The sequence below is a fragment of the Protopterus annectens genome, chromosome 1.part2, assembly GCF_019279795.1.
Source record: "Protopterus annectens isolate FY-2018-M chromosome 1.part2, PAN1.0, whole genome shotgun sequence".
NCBI classification, from domain to species: domain Eukaryota; kingdom Metazoa; phylum Chordata; order Ceratodontiformes; family Protopteridae; genus Protopterus; species Protopterus annectens.
Window position 1 is genome coordinate 957,359,467 of NC_056727.1, and position 19,178 is coordinate 957,378,644.

The following is a 19,178-nucleotide window of genomic DNA, read 5'->3' on the forward strand; positions in this document are numbered from 1 at the left end:
TTCCTCCGACGAGCTGTAGATCCACTGCAGCGGCAAACTAGATCTGGGGATTTACAGTAGAGCATCATGGGATATACACTAGGTCTTGAGCTTCTCTGAGAGTCTGAGCTTGAAAAGTGGCCGACTTGGAGCCGAGGGATCGGCTCCGAACCCACGTGTAAGAGCAAAACGGTGAGATAGAACAACTTCACATTTATAGTTTTCTGCTTGTGCTATGTATAGGAGCCTTAACTGTGTTGCTCTGAAATACCCCTTCAAATCTGGTAATCCCAATCCACATTGTCAAATCTGGTAATCCCAATCCACATTGTTCTGTTGGAAGAATCTTATCCCACTTGACTCTTGCCATCTTCCCCTCCCAGATGCAATCCTTCAGCTTATTTTAATTGCTATTCACAACTTCTCTTCCGGCTGATAAAAAAATGCCTGACCTGTGCATAAGACTAAGGGGACTAAAAACGTTTTAACGGCATGTATCTTACTATTGATACCCATATAACACAGCTTCCATTTTCTCAGTTTTTTATTATCTTTTGTTTAGTCTCTTCCCACATGTCCTTAGCTGCCACACTGGAATAATTTTTCATCCACACTCCTAAATATTCATTTTATCATGTCCCCATAAGTATGGATATTGCTGAACCAATTCGTGCGTGGGTACATAATTTACCACTATTGAATTGTTTTAGCTTCATTCATTTTGTATCCGAAAAAGATCTGAAACACACTCAAAATATTCTACAACATTGAAATGTCCTTTTCTGGTTTTATCAGGTATAAAATAATATCTTCTGCAAATACAGACAGCTTTTCTTGACTACCATACCAATTATATCCTTGAATTTCTAAGTCCCTTATTTTCTTTGTCAATGGTTCTAAATATAATGCAAACAAAGGGGAGAGAGAGGACACCCCTGCCTGGTTCCTCTGCTCAAGCAGAAATTATCATAACCCCACCCACTTTAATTTTCTCCTCGATCACTCATATATCCTTCTAATCAACCTTATAATTTTATTAGGGAATGCACATGCTTCCATTGCCCTGCTCATAAAGTCCCAGCTTACTCTGACAAATGCTTTCTCTGCATCAAGATCCACTAACAACAGTGGTATTTTCTTACATTCGGCTTCCCTCTGCATCATCAATGTACTGTTAATGTTGTCAAATGTTTGCCTCCCTTCCACAGAACCACAATGATCCATATCTATCAATTTTGGTCTCACTTTTGCCATTCTTTTAGCCATTATAGACAAACTCTTTATAAAAATGGTTTAATACGAAATGGGCCTGCACAAAGCTGTATCTGATGGATCTTTACCCTCTTTAGCTATTACAGCTACCACCACTTTCTTCCAGGATGTTGGCGGTACTGCTTTTAAAATACTGTTAAACACAACCTTCCAGATATTTATCAGTTTTTCCCTCCTAGCTTCCACACACCCACAGGAGTACCATCTATTCCTGGGGACTTTCTTGTAAATTGGTTATACATCACCATTTTCATCCCATCTCCTCCTATCCTGTTAGTAAATGAGCCTCATCTACCTCTGAGTTGAGATCATTTGTTAAGTACTAATATCTATTTTATGTTTTGGTCTTTTCTGTTCCAAAGATCCTGCATTTTTGTTCTCAATGACCATTCTCCTCAAGCAAAGTCTGAGCTGTCTTGTTGTGAACAACAGTGCTGGAGCTCAGAGAGAGAATGAGAAACCTGGATTCTGAGAAATATGACATTTTTCATATAGTTATTCAGACTGTATTATTAGACTATACTTTGGCGTGTGTGTGGAGGGGGTCCTGCTTTCTATCTGGGACCTCCCTGCCATTGCTTTTTAAATGTTTGCTGTGTCTATTTATTTTGCTTTTTAAAGAAGGTTGTGTACAGAGCTTTAAATCACATGGTAAACTTGGAGGAGGACTGAAAAATCTGACAGATCCCTTGAATCATCTTACCTCTCTCATCACACTTTAGGGACTTTTGCAGCAGAAGGCCCAAAACCTAAGTCTCTATTAAAGAGAGAACTCAGAATATAATTTTTGACATCATTTGGGAGAATCCGATAACGCAGCCAAGCAAACCTCCTTGGTAACAGCTCCTACTGGTAGCAGACCCGGAAATGTTATCAGCAGAATCGAAGAACATTTCAAACAATGGGTAGCCACTTGAGGCACAAACAACCAAATTATACAAAGAAAATTGCTGTTCAGAAGAGGAAACAGATGCCAAAATATTCCTCATATTTTCAAAATGGGCGGGCAAAATCTTTTAACATTGGGCGGGCAAAATCTTTTAACATACGAGACTGACCGTTCAGAATTGTAAACATAAGTGTTGCAGAATAATGCACTTTTTCTTAAACCTATCAAAAGCCTTCCCATACTTGCCAAAAGGAAAGGAATTAGTACCAACCAAATGCTTAACAGCAGATGGGTTAACTAAATCAATAGCAGTTGGACTGAGGGTATAAAAACTTAAAAGATTGAGGAACTTTATACAATCATTTTGTTCTCTTAGGGACAGCAGGGTGGCTGCCAGGCAAGTAACAGGCTGAAAGAGGAGGACTTGGGCTAGGTTCTGGAAATTCCAGTTGTAATAAATCAGAACACTTTCTTAGGGATTGAGAAACAATATGATTTTCCCAATGAAACAACGGTCTCATTCTGGAAAAAGTTTCAGATAAAGAGAAACCTTTAAAGGAACTAGCCAAAGCCATATTCTCCACAGAATCAATCAGAGACATGGAGATAGAAAACAGAATCAGTCCCTTTACAGTCATTTTGAGGTTCAAAATCTTGAATTTCTCTAGAAAATGAATATCTTTCTTTTACCAGAAACAGCCACATGGGAAGGCTCAAGAGTCTAAACTAAACTGAGGAACCAGTAGGTTATCCTATGGTTAAAGTAAAAAATACATAACAGATTCCTGGGGGAACCTGGCAGCAGTACTTGGTAAAACAGGTTAAGTTGTAAAAAAGAAACCTTTTTCCCCAATAAAACACAGTAAAATGTATTTAAACGCTTACCACAGCCCCCAAAAGTAAAACAGCACATTTAATTTTAACACTTTTTACCAAACAGGTATAAAAGTGATACTCCTAAAAAGTCAAGTGACAGTTAAAAACACTTTTTCCTAGCTTTAAAATTAAAAAAAAAAAAAATGTTCACAGGAAAAAAAAATCTGTCATAAAAAGTAAAGGGAAAGCTTTTTTCCTTGAAGGGAATTTATCTTCCCAGCATCGGAACAGTGCTAGCCACCCTCAAACCTTGAAAGCCAGCAAGAGGAGAGCTCTTCAGCTGCAGGAAAGTCAATCCTTTGGAAGCTAGCTGGCTGGCTGCTATATCCTTAGGATATTAATCTATACAAAAGCTAATCGAAGGCTACTGCAGCAATGATACAGATGATGAACATCTAGAGATTTTGCTCACAAGTGCTCTCTCAATCAGAAAGTTCTGTAACTTTTCCTTTCATGTCTTGTTGGTGGCCTAAATGATCTGACACACAGTATAGTCTTGTGGCCTTCACTCTGACAAGACAATACAATACCATGCCCACTATTGGCTGAAAGTGCCCTACTACAGCCACACCTTTTAAATAAGTAGTTTTTGAGTGGTTCTCTAGAAGCGAATGACCCCAGCATGTCAAAGGAAGGAGATAATGGTAGAAAAAGGTTACAAAAAAAGGTATGAGAAAAAAACTCAGGACAAAGATCACAAACTACTACAAACTCTCAAGCAGGAAAATTAATGTGGTTGATAGGAAAAAATGCTGAATACGACTTTCTTTGACTAGAACTTGTAAACTCAGCTTGTCATGAGAGTTGTTCATGCAGCGGACAGAAGGGCAAAGAGATATGACAATGGGACTGGGGGGGGAGGGGGGGCAAGCAGCCTGAGAAGGTTTTAGGGGACAAGAGATTTTAATGCCTGCAGCACACTGCCCTGATGGTTACAGGAGATGGATTACTACTTATCAGACATCTCACTCCACCTTTACATAACACTAGAGAAACCTGGAAGTTTGTAAGTGGTGCTTCACTCTGTTATTAAGGAAACACTAGTGTAACATACTAAGAGCATCAGTCCTAGTATGTAGTGATTTACTTCCAAAGAACTTTACCTTGAGGTCTTCCTCCTTGTTGCCAGCGTGGGTTAGGCCTCATTTGGGGCATCTGGTTAGGTGCATAGTATGCAGCTCGACTCTGGGCCTGAAAAAAGGGAAACAGTTAAATAAAAACTAAACTAAATGTAATCAAGATAAAACAATGTTGTGCACAATATAAAAATTACCTTACTTACTCATTTATTTGACCTTTTTCTTAGCTATTACACAGGTTACAAAACAGCACAAAGAAAATAACGAAGCTTTAAGATATGTAATATTACCCAAAAAGAAAGCATACGTGAAAAACACTGCAAGGGCAACAGGCACAAGAACTCTGATATAATATTATATACCCTAAATGCAAAGCAATAAACAGAGCAGGACACACTAAGACAGATTTAGTTATCCAAGTACCAAACATTACAAGTCGGTAACGGATTATGAACTTATTTTAATTTACTGACTGATAACTTGGAGAGTGAACAAATCCATAACGGATTTCTGTGCAGGAAGCAAAACAATCACAATTTCAACATTTCATTAATACTGCAATTCCCCAATGGTCTCTAGCATCAACTGACACCAAGCTGACAATGCATTTGGTTTTGCTAGCAAGGTGTTATTTTAGGGGGTTTGTGACGAGAAGGAAGCAGCACCATATACAGAGGATGGGACTGTGTAGCTTCTGCAGTTTGCAGCATGAAATGGAGAGAAGAAAGCAGCCAAAAAAAAAAAAGAGCTCTGGGTTGATTTTTAAAAGAAAGGGAAGCTTTGGGGTACTGGTGCTGTCTACTTGACCTTTATGATGAAAATATCAGGATTGCAGATGTTTGCCTGGCTGTAGGAAAGCAGCTGAAATGTATCAATCCTTAGTTGGCAGAGCATTTTGTGAAGTGGCTCTCTTAGCAATACTTCGGCTTAGGTTTGTCAGTGATGTGCAAAAGTGCTTCCTTCAGGGATTAAAATAAACCTAAGCATCTTTTTTTTTTTTAATCAACTAGCACATGAAGTTAATGTTACTACGAGTTGTTAACGATCATCCTATTGTCTAGGCTTTGCTTACCAAAGCCTCCATTTGCCTACTACAGGACTCTGAGCAAGTTCCTTAACCTGACAGTGTATCCTGACGTAGACTGAAAAAGGTCCTTATGCTCTACTTCAATTAACAAATACAAAATACAATAAAATAAATGTTTAGAGCAAATCTGTGGAAATAAAGGATGCATTTCAAATGTATTTAGCATTAGCTTTTCCAGTTCTTCCCTGCCCTCAAAGATTATAAGGAGTTGATGCTATAGGCTGTCCTAAGGAAGGCTGTACAATGGTGTGCATCAAGGTGTAGAGAGAGGTGGTGAGGGATCAAGTCAGAGTCTAAAGTTTTTGAAGCCAAGATGAGGATTTTACAGGAGAGTGTATTTAACTTTCTAGTTTAAAATTAATGGCAGGTTGTTGGCAATTACAAGTGCGCAAAATACATGCAATCTCTAGCTTCAACATCCAGTGTTGTGCAACTGGGTTACAATACCACACTCATGCCTTACACGTTCTTCTCTTCATTTTTCATGCCCTACATTTCTTAGTTCAACTGCCATGCACTGAATAAGCATATCTAAAAGAAATATGAAGTCTGCCTGTGCAGGTGAAAAGCCACACACAACATAGCTTAACAAAAGAAGACTAAATCACCCACTAAAGAAAGCCTTCCTACATATATCAATGGATATGATAATTATAACTGAATCTGAATGCTTTCTGCATTAGGTAAATACCTGGAATAGCAACATTACAAAATATAAAATGAAGCCAAGAGCCACAGTAAAGTCTACAAAACATGGTTGAGAGAACAAAAACCTGAAGCAATTAAGTCAAAAGAAGACAAGACTCCTGGGAGAGTGTTCCAAAGTGGTTATAATGCACACATTTGCAATCAAAACTTTTTTTTAAGAGTTAATGCAAGCAGTCATGCACTTTGGCAGAGTGGCTTTTAGAAGCAGTTAAGCCACCTCATTGCTAAAAAAAAAAAAAAAAAAAAAAAAAAAAAAAAAGGAACAGCCAGACTCCTCTACAGTTAATGGGAAGACAGATAAATTGGGTCTGCATGAACATGTATCTTTGTCTCACCTTTTCTCACAGAACCTAACAGATGATACAGAAAGGGTATGAAAGGTTTACTATCAAATGGGCACTTGGACTTTGTTCGATTTATGTTCGTCCGGATGCCCAATTTGATAGTATCACAATAACAAAAAATGAAATGTCGAAATGCACAACAGCGAGTGCACTACAGGATTCATTGTTGTGACTTTCAACATTTTAATGCAGTTCACACTATACCGGGGATCAGGAAATGTACCCATTCCCTCACTGTAGTGCGATCTTGGAGTTTGTACATACAAGTAACAGGGTGTGTGGGGGGTGCAGGGGGGCTTGACCCCCTGCAAAAACATTGTTTAGGGTGTGCTGCAGAGTATTAACAGTTGCAGAAGTGTGGAGAATGTTCGAATTGTGTAGAATTAGATATTCTCCACTTCCGCATTCGCTTTTTGAGACGGTTGATGTTTTTATTTTTGGTTATCTGTTTCGATGCAATAACTCACACGAAGTGCGATTGTTAAAGTGATAGTAAACTGGGTATGAAGAACTATTCCACCTAATGAAAGAAAGAAAATGAGAAGAATGTAAATGTTGCAAAACCTTTCAAGAGGTAATGTAGGTAACATTGTACGGGGCACCTAGGCCTTGTGAAAAGATCAGCATGGATTCCTTAGATATAATCTACAACTGTGAAATTCCATTGGCAGAGATTAAAGCCAACAAGAAAAGCTTCAGCCCAGAGATGAACTTCAGGACACCTAATCATTCTGTTTGAAGGGAACATGAGAAAGTAAGTAAATAAAATTAACAGGCTATTTGTTCAGGTAAATGGACTGGTCTATTGACACTTTTCAGCTACGTCAGCTTAAGGTACAGAAAATACATCACAGTCCCTCAATCAACAATATTACACATAACATGAGTACAAAGAAAAATTCAGAAGATAACAGTGAATGCAGATACAGTAACGTTAAAAGATAGTCACAGTGCATTAGAAAATGGAAGATGAGATGTGTATAAAATACAGTGAAATCATACATATAATATATAACTTTGTTTATAAGTGTGAAATATTTGCATATACAATGTCACATTAAAAGGCTGAGAAAAGTTTATTAAATGTATTCTACTATTCCTGATATGGAATGGTAAGTTACCTAACCAGTGTCATGGTAGAAGTTACTGAGAGAGATTCAGTGAAGAGATGCTCTTTAAGTGCATCTGTGAAGCTTTTTTTTTTTTTAAGATTGTTTGATGCCTGTAGGCAGGTGGTTCCAGGTAGCAGGTCACAGTCTAGAAAAGGTCCTCTCACCTACAGCAGTTTTAAATGGAGGGCATACAAAAGGGAAACTATGATTATGTATTTTTGAATGCATAAGGGTTGTCTTGTAAAGGTAGTTTCACTCAAAGGGGGTAGTGGTTGTGTTTTAGCACCTTGCAGAGTACAGTGTTTAGAGGAAAACTGGCCCTATCAGGCAATGAAAGCCACTGGGATTTTTTTTAGAAAAATTGCAGTGGTTTATCTGGGGGTCCGGTAATAGAATGAATCTGCAGATTTTACTCTTAGCAGTTTGTATTCCTTAAGTATTGTGGGTTAAATGCATAAAAAGAAAAAGAAGGCTATAGGACCCAGATGACCATTGTTTGACTGGAGGCACAGACACTGGAAGATAGGAGAGTGGCCTGTGCTGGCTTACTCATCCTGGGGGTAGGGTGGCAGCTCAGCTCACTGCAGATGCATCATCTTCAGGAAGAAGCCTATTGTGCAGATGCATCATCTTCAGGAAGAAGCCTATTGTGCAGATGCTGCAAAGTGATGCATCCCTTGACCAGACAATCTGGCAGGTGTGGTAGCATGCATGCTCTTCCTTGGGAAAAGCATTCAGGTACCACTTAAGCCACCATGGGAAGGGTTAGCTAAGTCCACATGATACTAAGACTGGCCTGCTCACTAGTATCAAACGCTTGTTTCCTTGGTGGAAAGGATGGGCTGATAAATCTCACTGGCATGGGAATGAATGGGCCAAAGGTTGCTCTCACCCATAACAATGAAGCCTGACTCTTGCCCAGATGGAGGTATAAAAGGGTCACCTAGGTGCAGAAGAGAGCCACTGGGCAAATCCCACAGACGGAGAAAAAAAATATGCAGACCTTCATTAAGAAACTGCCTGGTAAAGCCAGTTATGGAAGCATTTTCCTGACGGTCACAAAGTTATGACATGCCAAAAAAGAAAAACACAAGCTGGGCATGACACAATTAAGACCAAGGTTAAACAGTTATGTGGTAGGTTAGTCAGATGCAAATCCACAAACTAAGTCAAATACACCTACTTACTCATACTGCCTTTGACTGTAAAGCACTGTAGCCATATAAAGTCAGTGATCAGTGTAACAAATTTGGCTGCCTGTAGCCCAGGTCATGGCTAGTGTAGATCAATGTGTGCGCACATAGCTTTAAGAAGCTGTCCAAGGGCTTGCACTAGATTAGAAATACTGAGCCCATGCGAGCCTATCTGCTATTTTGTAGTTCGCTGTTGAGATGTAAGCATGTATGTATGTAAGCTCTGTCTGTTAGTTAGTTCATATTTAAAGATGCGGCTATCCATCCTGATGTGTTTATATATATTAAAGCATCTGAATGGAACCCCAAGCCTTATTTGTGTTAGAGACAAACGAGAGACATGGTGTCAGAAAAAAAGGTCATGGCACCAGAAATGACATATCCAAAGGGTCTGAAGTCAGAACCAGCATACTAAAGGAGCATGAAGTTTAAAATGCTTGGCGAAAACGATTTAAGGCACTTATCCAAATGTTGGTTGAATACACAGCAGTGGTCTATCCCAAAACTGTGCATACTTCATAAAATTGGTCAGAAATGAATTTCAGGTATAAAACTTGCTCAGCACTATTTCTTATTTGCATCATATGAAACGAGGCATACAGAACATTCTAAATAATTTTCGCATACACAGATAAGTACGATACTGATAAAAATATTCGAATTACTACGGAAAATGTTTGAAATAATGGCAGATTGCATAAAAATTAAAAGGGAAACGACCACATTTTTTGTTTAATACAAAAAATACATATGCTTTGCAAAGATATCTGAGTTTTCAGAAGTGTATAAAGTGCTTACGTGTTTGAGTAGTGTTACAGTAAAGCTATTTTGCAAAAGTACTGCCATTACAAGGCATATTTCGCACAGTACAGCCATTACAGACATATTTCAGAAAGTAAAGAATATCGAAGAGTTTATTGTGCATTTGGATGTTTGCTCATACATAATTACATGGGCCACATTTTCAGTCTGTTTATGTACACTTTGTGGGCATGACAGTCGATTTCGAAAGCCCAGTGCACTTGTGTTTGACAATAATATCCCTGAGAACTGGAAAGTGAGCAAGAGTACAACATTTTCATACAGGCTGCATTTTCTGATAAAGATGACCGTACAAAAGCATTTATTCTACTTAATTTAGCTGTGTCAGAAGCAACAGAAAGGGAATGTTTATTTGGGTATGCACCTGCTATTTATGCTGGAGGGGGGGGGGCGTCATATTGTTGTATAGGCTGAGTCAAGGGAGGACCCTGAATGCTTAAAATGTAAATTTAGAGAAATGTTTAACTCCCAGATAATCATTACAATGGAGAAGCACTTATTTTACACAAGGGATCAAAATCCCGGTGAAACTTTTGCAGCATATATAACTGACCTGAGAAATAAAGCTAAAACATGCAGATTTGGTGACTTAAGGGATGAGTTGATAAGGACAGACTTTTCTGTGGTATAAATGATGACGCTGTGAGAAAGATTTTGCTTCAGGACAGTGATTTAACTTTGAATAAGGCCATTGAGATTTGTCAGACATACGAGCTCACAGAAAAAGCACACAAATATGCCTATGAATGAGAGCAGCTATTGAACAGTGAATAGAGCTCATGTTGATAGTATGCAGCACGTGGTTAAAAGAAACAGGCTCAAGCACATGGCAGCTGTAACCTCTGCAGCACTCAACTGGTAAATCCCAGGACTTTCTAGCAAATTCCAGACTTTGCACAGTCTCAGTGAAGCACAAGAGTGAGTCAGCAAAATCAAAAAGATTCATGATCGCCACCACTCAATGTACTAAATTGTCATTGTCAACTGTTATAATTGCGGCAGCAATCATAAATCTAAAAGGGAAAAGTGTTTAACTTTTGGTGAACAATGCTACAAATGTAATAAGTGAAATCATTTCAAGATTTTGTAAATCAAAAGGCCCACACTCTTATTGAAAGGGAACATTTTAAGAACAGAGTTTATAAGTTAGACAGTGGCAAGCCTACTCCTTATGTTGATGGTGTCAGTGCTTCATGAAATGGTCAATGCAGTAGATTTAAGGGCAAATAATGAAGCATTTTGTACTGTTTGGATAAATGGCAAACCCACAGAGCTCAAAAGCTGACACAGGTTCTAAGTGCAATGTTATGTCTGCAGAAACATTTGCTAGAGTATGTAAAGGAGAAGGCTTGATGTGGCAAGGTGTGTGAAACGTGTTGCTTATGGAGGTGAAGAAATTAAAACCAAACGCTCAGTAGTGCTTTCGTGTTACTCTGCAGGAAGAAGCTACAACTTATTTTATGTGGTCAAGAGGCACATTCAGTCATTATTAGGGCTCAAAGACTCTCTTAAAATGGGACTGCTTTCATTTAACAAGGAAACCCATCATGTTAGCTTAAAAGACCACTACTCTAATTTTGCCCAGCAAATTTTTTCTACCTGTGCTAATCTTTTCAAAGACAAACTAGGCAGTTTTCCAGTTGTGTACTCCATGAAGTTAGACTCAGAGGTCAGTCCAGTTATCAAGCCAGCACAAAGTTCCAATAGCCATGCAAGACAGAGTCAAAGCAGAGTTAGATAAAATGGTGCGAGAAGGTGTAATTTGTCCAGTGGAAACTCCAACTGAATAGGGTATCTTCCATGGTGGTAGCTCATAAGAAAAGCTCAGATGACATCAGAATATGTACTGACCCATGAGATTTGAACAAAGAGCTAAAAAGACCTCATCATCCAATGCGCACAGGCGAAGAAGTCACAGCCTTGATGACAGATGCCACTATTTTTTCTGTCTTAGATGCAGTGTTCATTCTGGCTAATTCAGACTGACAAGAAATCCTCATTACTCACTACTTTCAGTACTCTGTTTGGCAGGTACAAAGTTTTGAGAATGCCATTTGGGATAAATTCTGCAAGTGAAGTGTCTCAGCATGCAATGGAGCAAACTTTTTCTGGGTATCTTTGTGCCATCATAGTAGACATACGGATAGGAAGTCGTGATGAAGTAGAGCATGACAGAAACCTCAGAAAAGTTCTGGAAAGGGCACATCAAGTAAATTTTAAGCTCAATGCACATAAATGCAAATTCAGGCTACAAGAAGTTCCTTATGTTGGTCATTTGTTTGCAAGTACAGGTCTACGACCAGATCCTTCAAAACAAACAGGCATTCTCGAGATGCCAGCTCCAGACAATATTCAAGCCCTGCAACGTTTTCTTGGCATGGTCAACTACCTAGGCAAGATCATTCCAGACTTGAGCCAACTTTCAGCTCCACTTAGAGAGGTGACACAAAGATATATACTGGTCTTGGTCAGAGCAACACCAAAGAACATTTGATGTCCTGAAATTGAGAACTGTCAATCCGCTGACGCTCAGATATTATGATGTTCCCAAGCCAGTTACACTTTACTGTGATGGTTCAAAATCTGGACTTGGTGCAGTTATTCTATAAGAAGATCAACTTGTTGCCTATGCATCAGGAACTCTTACCCAAACTGAACAGCAGTATGCTCAGATTGAGAAAGCACTTTTGGCAATTGTGTTTGCATATTCATAGTTCCATGATTATGTTTATGGTAGACCTATCCAGATTGAAACAGATCCCCAATCACTAGTCACAATCCTGAAAAAGCCAATGCATTCATCTCCAGCCTGAAGCCAATACATTCAGCTCCAGCCTGACTGCAACACATGATGCTGAGATTGCAAAAGTATAATTTCAATATACAAGAAAGGCAAACTTCTTTATCTTGCTGATACATTATCTAGCTCACCCAGAAATACCACTGAACAGAATGACAATCAAGGTACTCAACTGCTTCATGATTTTGAAGTCAAGGAAGTGAGAAATTTTTCTTCCACACGTCTTCATGAGCTGAGAGAACACACAGCCACAGATCTAATTTTACGAAGGTTCAACCACTTTATCACTCAAGGATGGCTGCCAAAGCAATCTAGTTTACCTCAAGAAGTGCAACCTTATTTTCCATACAGAGATGAGATTTTGTCTTACACACGTATCATAATGAAAGGTCCAAAAGTAATTCTTCCAAAAATACTTGCAGCCTGAGTACATTACTATCTTGCATCGTGGTTACCCAGGAAAACAATCTATCAAATGAAGGGTGAGACGGAGTATTTTGGCTTTCTATGTCACAAGACATTGAGAGTGCACTTTCTTCTTAATCAATATGCAATAGTACAAAGCCTCATCAACAGAAAGAACCACTTCAGTTTAACCAGATTCCAGAACTACCTTGGTTGACAGTAGCCACTGATATCTTCGAGTGGAATGGTCAACATTATTTGGTGTTAGTAGACTCTTACTCCAATTGGTTTGAGAATGAGTTAATTCCTAATCTAGCATCTAGTACTGTCATTACTAACATGAAACATAATTTTGCTTTACTTGGAAGTCCACACAAAGTTATTTCAGACAATGGCACTCAGTTTACAAGCCAACAGTTCAAAAGATTTGCAGAAGAATGGGACTTTACTCAGGTCACAAGTAGTCCAGAGTACCCCCAGTCAAATGGTTGGGCAGAACGCGCGGTTCAAAGTGTAAAACAGTGACTTGAGAAGTCAAAACGAGATAATACTGATGTTTTCCTGAATCTCTGAAATCGCAGAAATGTTCCTAGAGATAAACATCTTGGTTCACCTACTCAGAGATTTCTATCAAGACAAACCAGAACCATGCTACCACTCAGTAATCAATTGTTGGTTCCATGCGTCAAGAACAGATGATCAGTGAAAGCCAATCTGTTGAAAAAACACCTATCCCAAAAGTTCTACTACGATAACACCAGTAGACTGCTCAATCCATTACGAGAGAGAGAGAAGTGGTAAGGATGCAAATGTCCAAAGGTTATGATCGGATTGGTATTGTGAAGAATACTGGTCCAGAGCAGACATCATACATTATAGAATCAGGAGGAGCAACTCTTTGGTGGAATTTGCAGCATTTGAGACCAGTGTCTGAGCCTATACCACAGCAAATAGCCTGAGTTGTCCAGTGTTCCAATTCCAGAGGACATTCCTGTTATTATGACAAATCCAGAAGTTCCTGATATGAGTTGTGCACCGCACACTGTCCCTGTTGCTGATTCTAGTCCCAGTTGTTATAAGATATGGTCGAATCACCAAACCCTGCAACAGATATGAAGCAACCTGGACATGAACAATGGATTTTGTTTCTAATGTACATAGTAATGCATGCCTCGCTCTAACATTATTTTGCATGAAGGGCAATCTTTTTATGAGGGAGTATGTAGAGCAATGTGTGTGTATACCTTTAAGAAGCTATCTAGGGCTTGGACTAGAGTATAACTATTGAGTGCGTGCGAGCCTGACTGACATTCTGTAGTTCGCTATTGAGATGTAAGCATGTATGTATGCAAGGTCTGTTAGTCTGTTCATATTTAAAGATGCTGCTATCCATCCTGATGTGTTTGTATATATTAAAGCACCTGAACGAAACCCCAAGCCTTATTATTTGTGTTAGTGACGAACGAGCGACAGCTAGAGTCCATGGATCAACCCTCCTACCTGTTAAAGTTATATAAAGAAGAATGTTTTCCACTTAGCAGAGTAAGGTCTTCTGGCAGCTTCAGTCTCCTCGGACACCTCCACCTCAAAGTCCAGTAGGAATTAGGGAAACTAATACAGCAGCTGCCATATTTGGAGGTGTAGTCAGCTGTTACCTGACTGAGGGGAACCTCTTTGACTTGTATTGGGATAGACTTCTGTGCTCCCTAGGACTTTTACAACATCAAACCACACCCACGGTTTTTGTCACCAACACCACCATGCCTCACTGAATCAAGCAGAAAAAATTATTAAAAAACATGTTCTCTTCTGTGGCAGAAAGACTGATCTCTGAAATATCTTACAACCATTTGAAATGTTCAGAACAGCTTTAGTAAGTCCTGTAATATGTAGATTGTACGGCTGAAAAATGGACTTCGCTATACCAAGTCTGTGACTGCCATATCTAGAAATATTCTCTTTTCCCTAAGGTACATTGATGCTGGAACTGGTATATACAAGTTTGTGGGGTCATGCTCCCCTGCAAAAAAGTTTAAAACAGTGATTTTTTGAGATTATTTCTTCCCTGGAATTCTCTCTCTCTCGTTTTCTCTGTTTTTTTTTTTTTTTGTATGTGTGTGTCTATGCTCAATGTTACAAGTGCTTACATTTCAATAGGGAGCCAGATTATCCTGTTCTTAAAAGAACCTGACCAGATAAGTACATATCAATGGTTCCAGAAGAGGACTGGAAGCTTGCCAGATGGGAGTATACTAAGGCATTCCTTTCCATGAGCTGTGAATGGTTCTATGGGACATACCTAGTCTATTACTCACTACCAGACTGCATTACCTCTGCCCAAGTGCATGGGGTCATACTGCTCTGCTTGTCCAAAGTATTGTATCACAACCTGGTTCTCTGAATAAAGCAGAAAATGGATTAGTATTAAATCCCTTTTTATAGCTTGCAGGGTGAAAGACAGGATAGTCAACTTCCTTACCTGCGGATTCCACGTGCTCTCCACTAAGTAGGATTCTCAGATGGTCACAACAGCTTCATCAATAAAATTTCCAATGCAAGAGTATATATCATTAGCTCTAGCTGATGGAAAGATAATCCCACAATGAGAATGGTGTGGATAATTCACCACTCCAGAATGCATGTAACAGTCTGACTCAAAAGAAGGTCCAAGGGGGTGTAGTGATAATGTACCCACTGACACTTTACTGATCAGTGAAGAATCCATATCAGTGAGCAAGATTGAAGTTGTTGGTGAAAATGGTAACTATCATGAGGCCTAAGCAGCACGGTCGTACTTCTGTTGGCAATCAGTTCTACTGCCTTCACCCAGAACACTAATAGACTAAGCCCTTACTGTGGGAAGGGATGACCTATACTAAACTGTGTCCAACTGAAGAAAATCCTCTGCGTGAATATAAGAGAAAATTTCCACCAGCTGGTGGCAATCCCTGGTCTACAACCACAAAGACCCATGCAAAGGCCACTATTAGGGAGTCACTAAAACAAATCAACTTATGTGAAAACTAGGAGGACATTCTCTTTCAAGGCCTTTGACACCATCGCAAAAAACTGAGCTAATACTCTACATGCACAGGGTGAGCCAAATGACAACATTCTGAACTGAATCCACAGCCTTGCGACATGTCACTAGAGGCCATCTGTGTGGCTTCAACTGACATGCCAAAAGGTATCCATCATTCCAAAGGACAATAATAAGGAACTCTGCATCACCAAGGACATTCCTTCTTGAGAAGCCACAACCTGAAACTTAACATACTGGAAGCACTCATGTAAGCTGCTGAGGTTCAAAAATGGCTGCCAACCAGTTTAGTACAGATGACTACTATGACCCCTTATGAGCTGTTAAAAATCTTCAATTAGTGGTCTTGGGTTTGGCTCCCTCAGTTGCCATTTGCTTACTTTGTGATGCTAAGTAAGTTACTTAACCAGGCAGTACTCCTGGTTCACCTTAAAGACAGGTATCCACATAATCATCCCCCCTTTTTACCCCAAGAATTTGGGATGTCATGTCAACTGTCGCCAACTCTATTAAGTGTCACACTTGCATCTTTTTTGACAGTCATGCCTGTCACAGTTCGTCTCGCACAATCTGTCCATCCGGTGGATGTTCTCATCTCCTCTTGCCTTCTTCCTGTCTATTTTTGCATATATATGCATATATATATATATATGTGTATTTATTTGTATTTATTATAAACATATACATATTTGTTTGTATAAATTTTTCCACATATATATACATTATAGGGCAATACATTCTGATGATTTTTTTTTTTTATTTATTTTTTAGTATGTGGACCTTTCATGCATGTATTTTTAGTATTCAGTTATTATGCCATTAGACATTTACTTGCTTTTGGACCTTCAGCAGATATTTTGAATGTATATAGGTAAATGTTCAGATTTTTTGAATGTATATAGGCAAATGCACAGTTCATGTCTAAGCTGTTATTAGACATTTTTTATTTATGATTTTTTTAACACTTTTCAATGAACTCAAGAAGTTTAACAATGCATTTTTATTATGTATTTTCCATGTATTTTTCATGCACCTTTACATTTTATTATTGGTTTATAATAGTTTTTGTGTACAGATTATGCTTTGTATTAAGACCAATCAATTAATTAATTTTGGCGCCTAATTAGCTATATAAGGGCTTGTGTTTAGAGTCTCTTGGTTCTGATGAAATCTGTTACAGGCAGATGAAAGCGCTCAACCAATTTTGTTTGTGGATTTATGTGGAGATCTCTTGGTTACTTGTGTGGAGTTTGTGACGAAAATAAACTGCTGGAGTTTTAACTTTTTCATCTTAGAGCTGTGTTTCTCCTTGGGTGCCCAGTCATTTCGTTTTTGCATCTGTCAGTTTGGATATTTGCTTGTTTCTTGGTTACTTTGTGATGGCTGAAGTGCCTGAGGTTTCGCCAGCTCTTACTGACCGAGAGGAGCTTGTTTCTTTAAGGGCGGAGGTTACGTCACTGCAAGCCGACGTTGGAAAGCTGTTAGATATGGTAAGCAAGCTTGCGTTGCTTACAAATACAAGTAAAGAACAGGTATCAATGGTTCGTAACGGACCGGACGAGTTAACAGCCAGCAACGGACCGGATGATTTTGCAGAAGCAAACGACCGGGAAACGCGTAAGCGAAGAACTGATTCCACTCTTAACAGTTTATCTGAAATACCTAATGCACAACCCCACAATCCTAACAGTCTTTATTCTGAAGGGGTGGCACAAACGCAGTCCCAACGGTTGAATTTGAAGGAAGGAGCCGTGGAGGAAAATAATTTGAACATCTCATTAGACGCTGACTGCACATTCGATTTTAGCTTGTTTCACCTAGACGATGAATCGCAGAGATTGGGGGCTAGACCCAAAAGGAAAGATGCGGTCAAAACTTATTCTACTGTGGCCAAGTGCTACGAGTCTCAGAAAGGTACTGTTATTAATAAAAAAACAAGATCAAGTCCCAAAGATTTACAAAATCTACAAAATAAGAAAAAAAGTTGTTCAGTTGCAAATAACAAATGTTTTAAACAGTTAGATATTAATAATTTTATTAACAGAGATGTAGTTTTTATACAGAATGAATATTGTAATGATTTTAATAGAACTCAGACAAAGTTTGATGAGGGTAATATAAAGCATAAGATATACACATTAGGTAAGAGGCTATTACAGGCCAAAAGCATTAAAATTGGCAATGCTTATTTATTACAATGCATTGATTTAGGCATTATACCTAAAGGGTTATGATTTTTTAAATTACCTTTAGGTTTAGACTATACAGAAAATGTTATGCATGAATTCAATAAAATGTTTGACCATTTTGGCATTTTATATATGGAAAAATTAATTAAATGCAATGAGGAGAAATTGGTGTATATAACTAATGACATTGATACACTTAATGAAGAAATATTACATGATGAGCATATTGACCAGTGGTATGATTTATACCACAAACAATTTAGTTCTGTGGAATACAAGGTGTCTACTATTATTCATAGAAAGAATGGCAAAATTGATAGAGACATGATGTTATACAAACAGCAGAGAGCATACGTATGGCCTCAGAGTAGAAAAAATGGGATTAGATCAACTAAGGGAAACGAGAAATTTAGTAAGGAAAGGAAGGACACATGGACAATGGAAGATGATCAAAATTTTCAAGGGGGACGGTTTCATCCAGCACCCAAAACATACAAAAGGAGATACTAGGAACAGGTTCCCATCCCATTGGTTGGTCCAAATAGTGCAGAACTTAGTGGCTCCCAGACAAATATCGAAGACTCTACTTTATGCACCAGCACTTTAAATGAACACAACCCTGTTGTTATACATTCTTATAAGGGTCTGCAAGTGTATAATTACACTGATACTCCTATTTCTGAAGAATTTTGTACCTTATTTTGTAAGGGAATGAAATTCATCCCTACAGCCAAGTTCAATATTTTTGATACTATTAAGGAGACTAAACTTTTCTGTAGAAGAATGAATTTGGCTATCCAATTCAAGGACACCAATAAAGAAGATATTATGGTGCAGGACGACGATAGTCACCAAGTTAGACTGAAAAAGAAAAGTTCTTATGTCCCAGGATACAATCCTACTGTAGCACAATACGAAAAACTGGTGGCTAATGATATGTATTGGTTATATTACCAAACCAAGAAAAATATTCAACAGTCTCCCACTGGTTCTCAGGACAATCTATCAGCGGTAGAAAGGGAGTGTTTGAATAAGGTAATAGGCAATAGGGACCTAAGGGTCATGAAGCCGGACAAAGGGGGTGGGATTGTGTTATTTAACACCACTAATTATAACCAAGAAGTCTTGAATATATTACATCAATCTGGGAATTATGAAGAAGTGTCCCTTAATCAGGTCAACATTGGTTACAAACGTATCGATCTTGCAATCGAAGAATTTTTACTTGATAACAGGATTTCTAATGAGACTTATGAGTTCATTAGAATGGAATTCCCTAAGATGGCCTCTATCATAGGGATTCCGAAAATACATAAAAATCTTAAAAAAAAAACTTTTAGACCAATAATCTCAGGTTCTAAGTCCAAAACTTATAATTTGGGG

The 19,178-nt window shown here is 38.6% G+C and overlaps 1 protein-coding gene across 2 annotated transcripts in view; it reads right to left on the reverse strand.

Annotated features, from left to right (window-relative positions):
* LOC122792187 (polyadenylate-binding protein 4-like) overlaps window positions 1-19,178 on the reverse strand; it is a 1,135,653-nt gene that overhangs the window by 322,747 nt on the left and 793,728 nt on the right. For both annotated transcript variants that reach the window (XM_044059911.1, XM_044059912.1), the window contains exon 9: window positions 4,120-4,207. In XM_044059911.1, coding sequence (XP_043915846.1) covers window positions 4,120-4,207 — 88 coding nt within the window. The remainder of the gene's footprint in view (window positions 1-4,119; window positions 4,208-19,178) is intronic.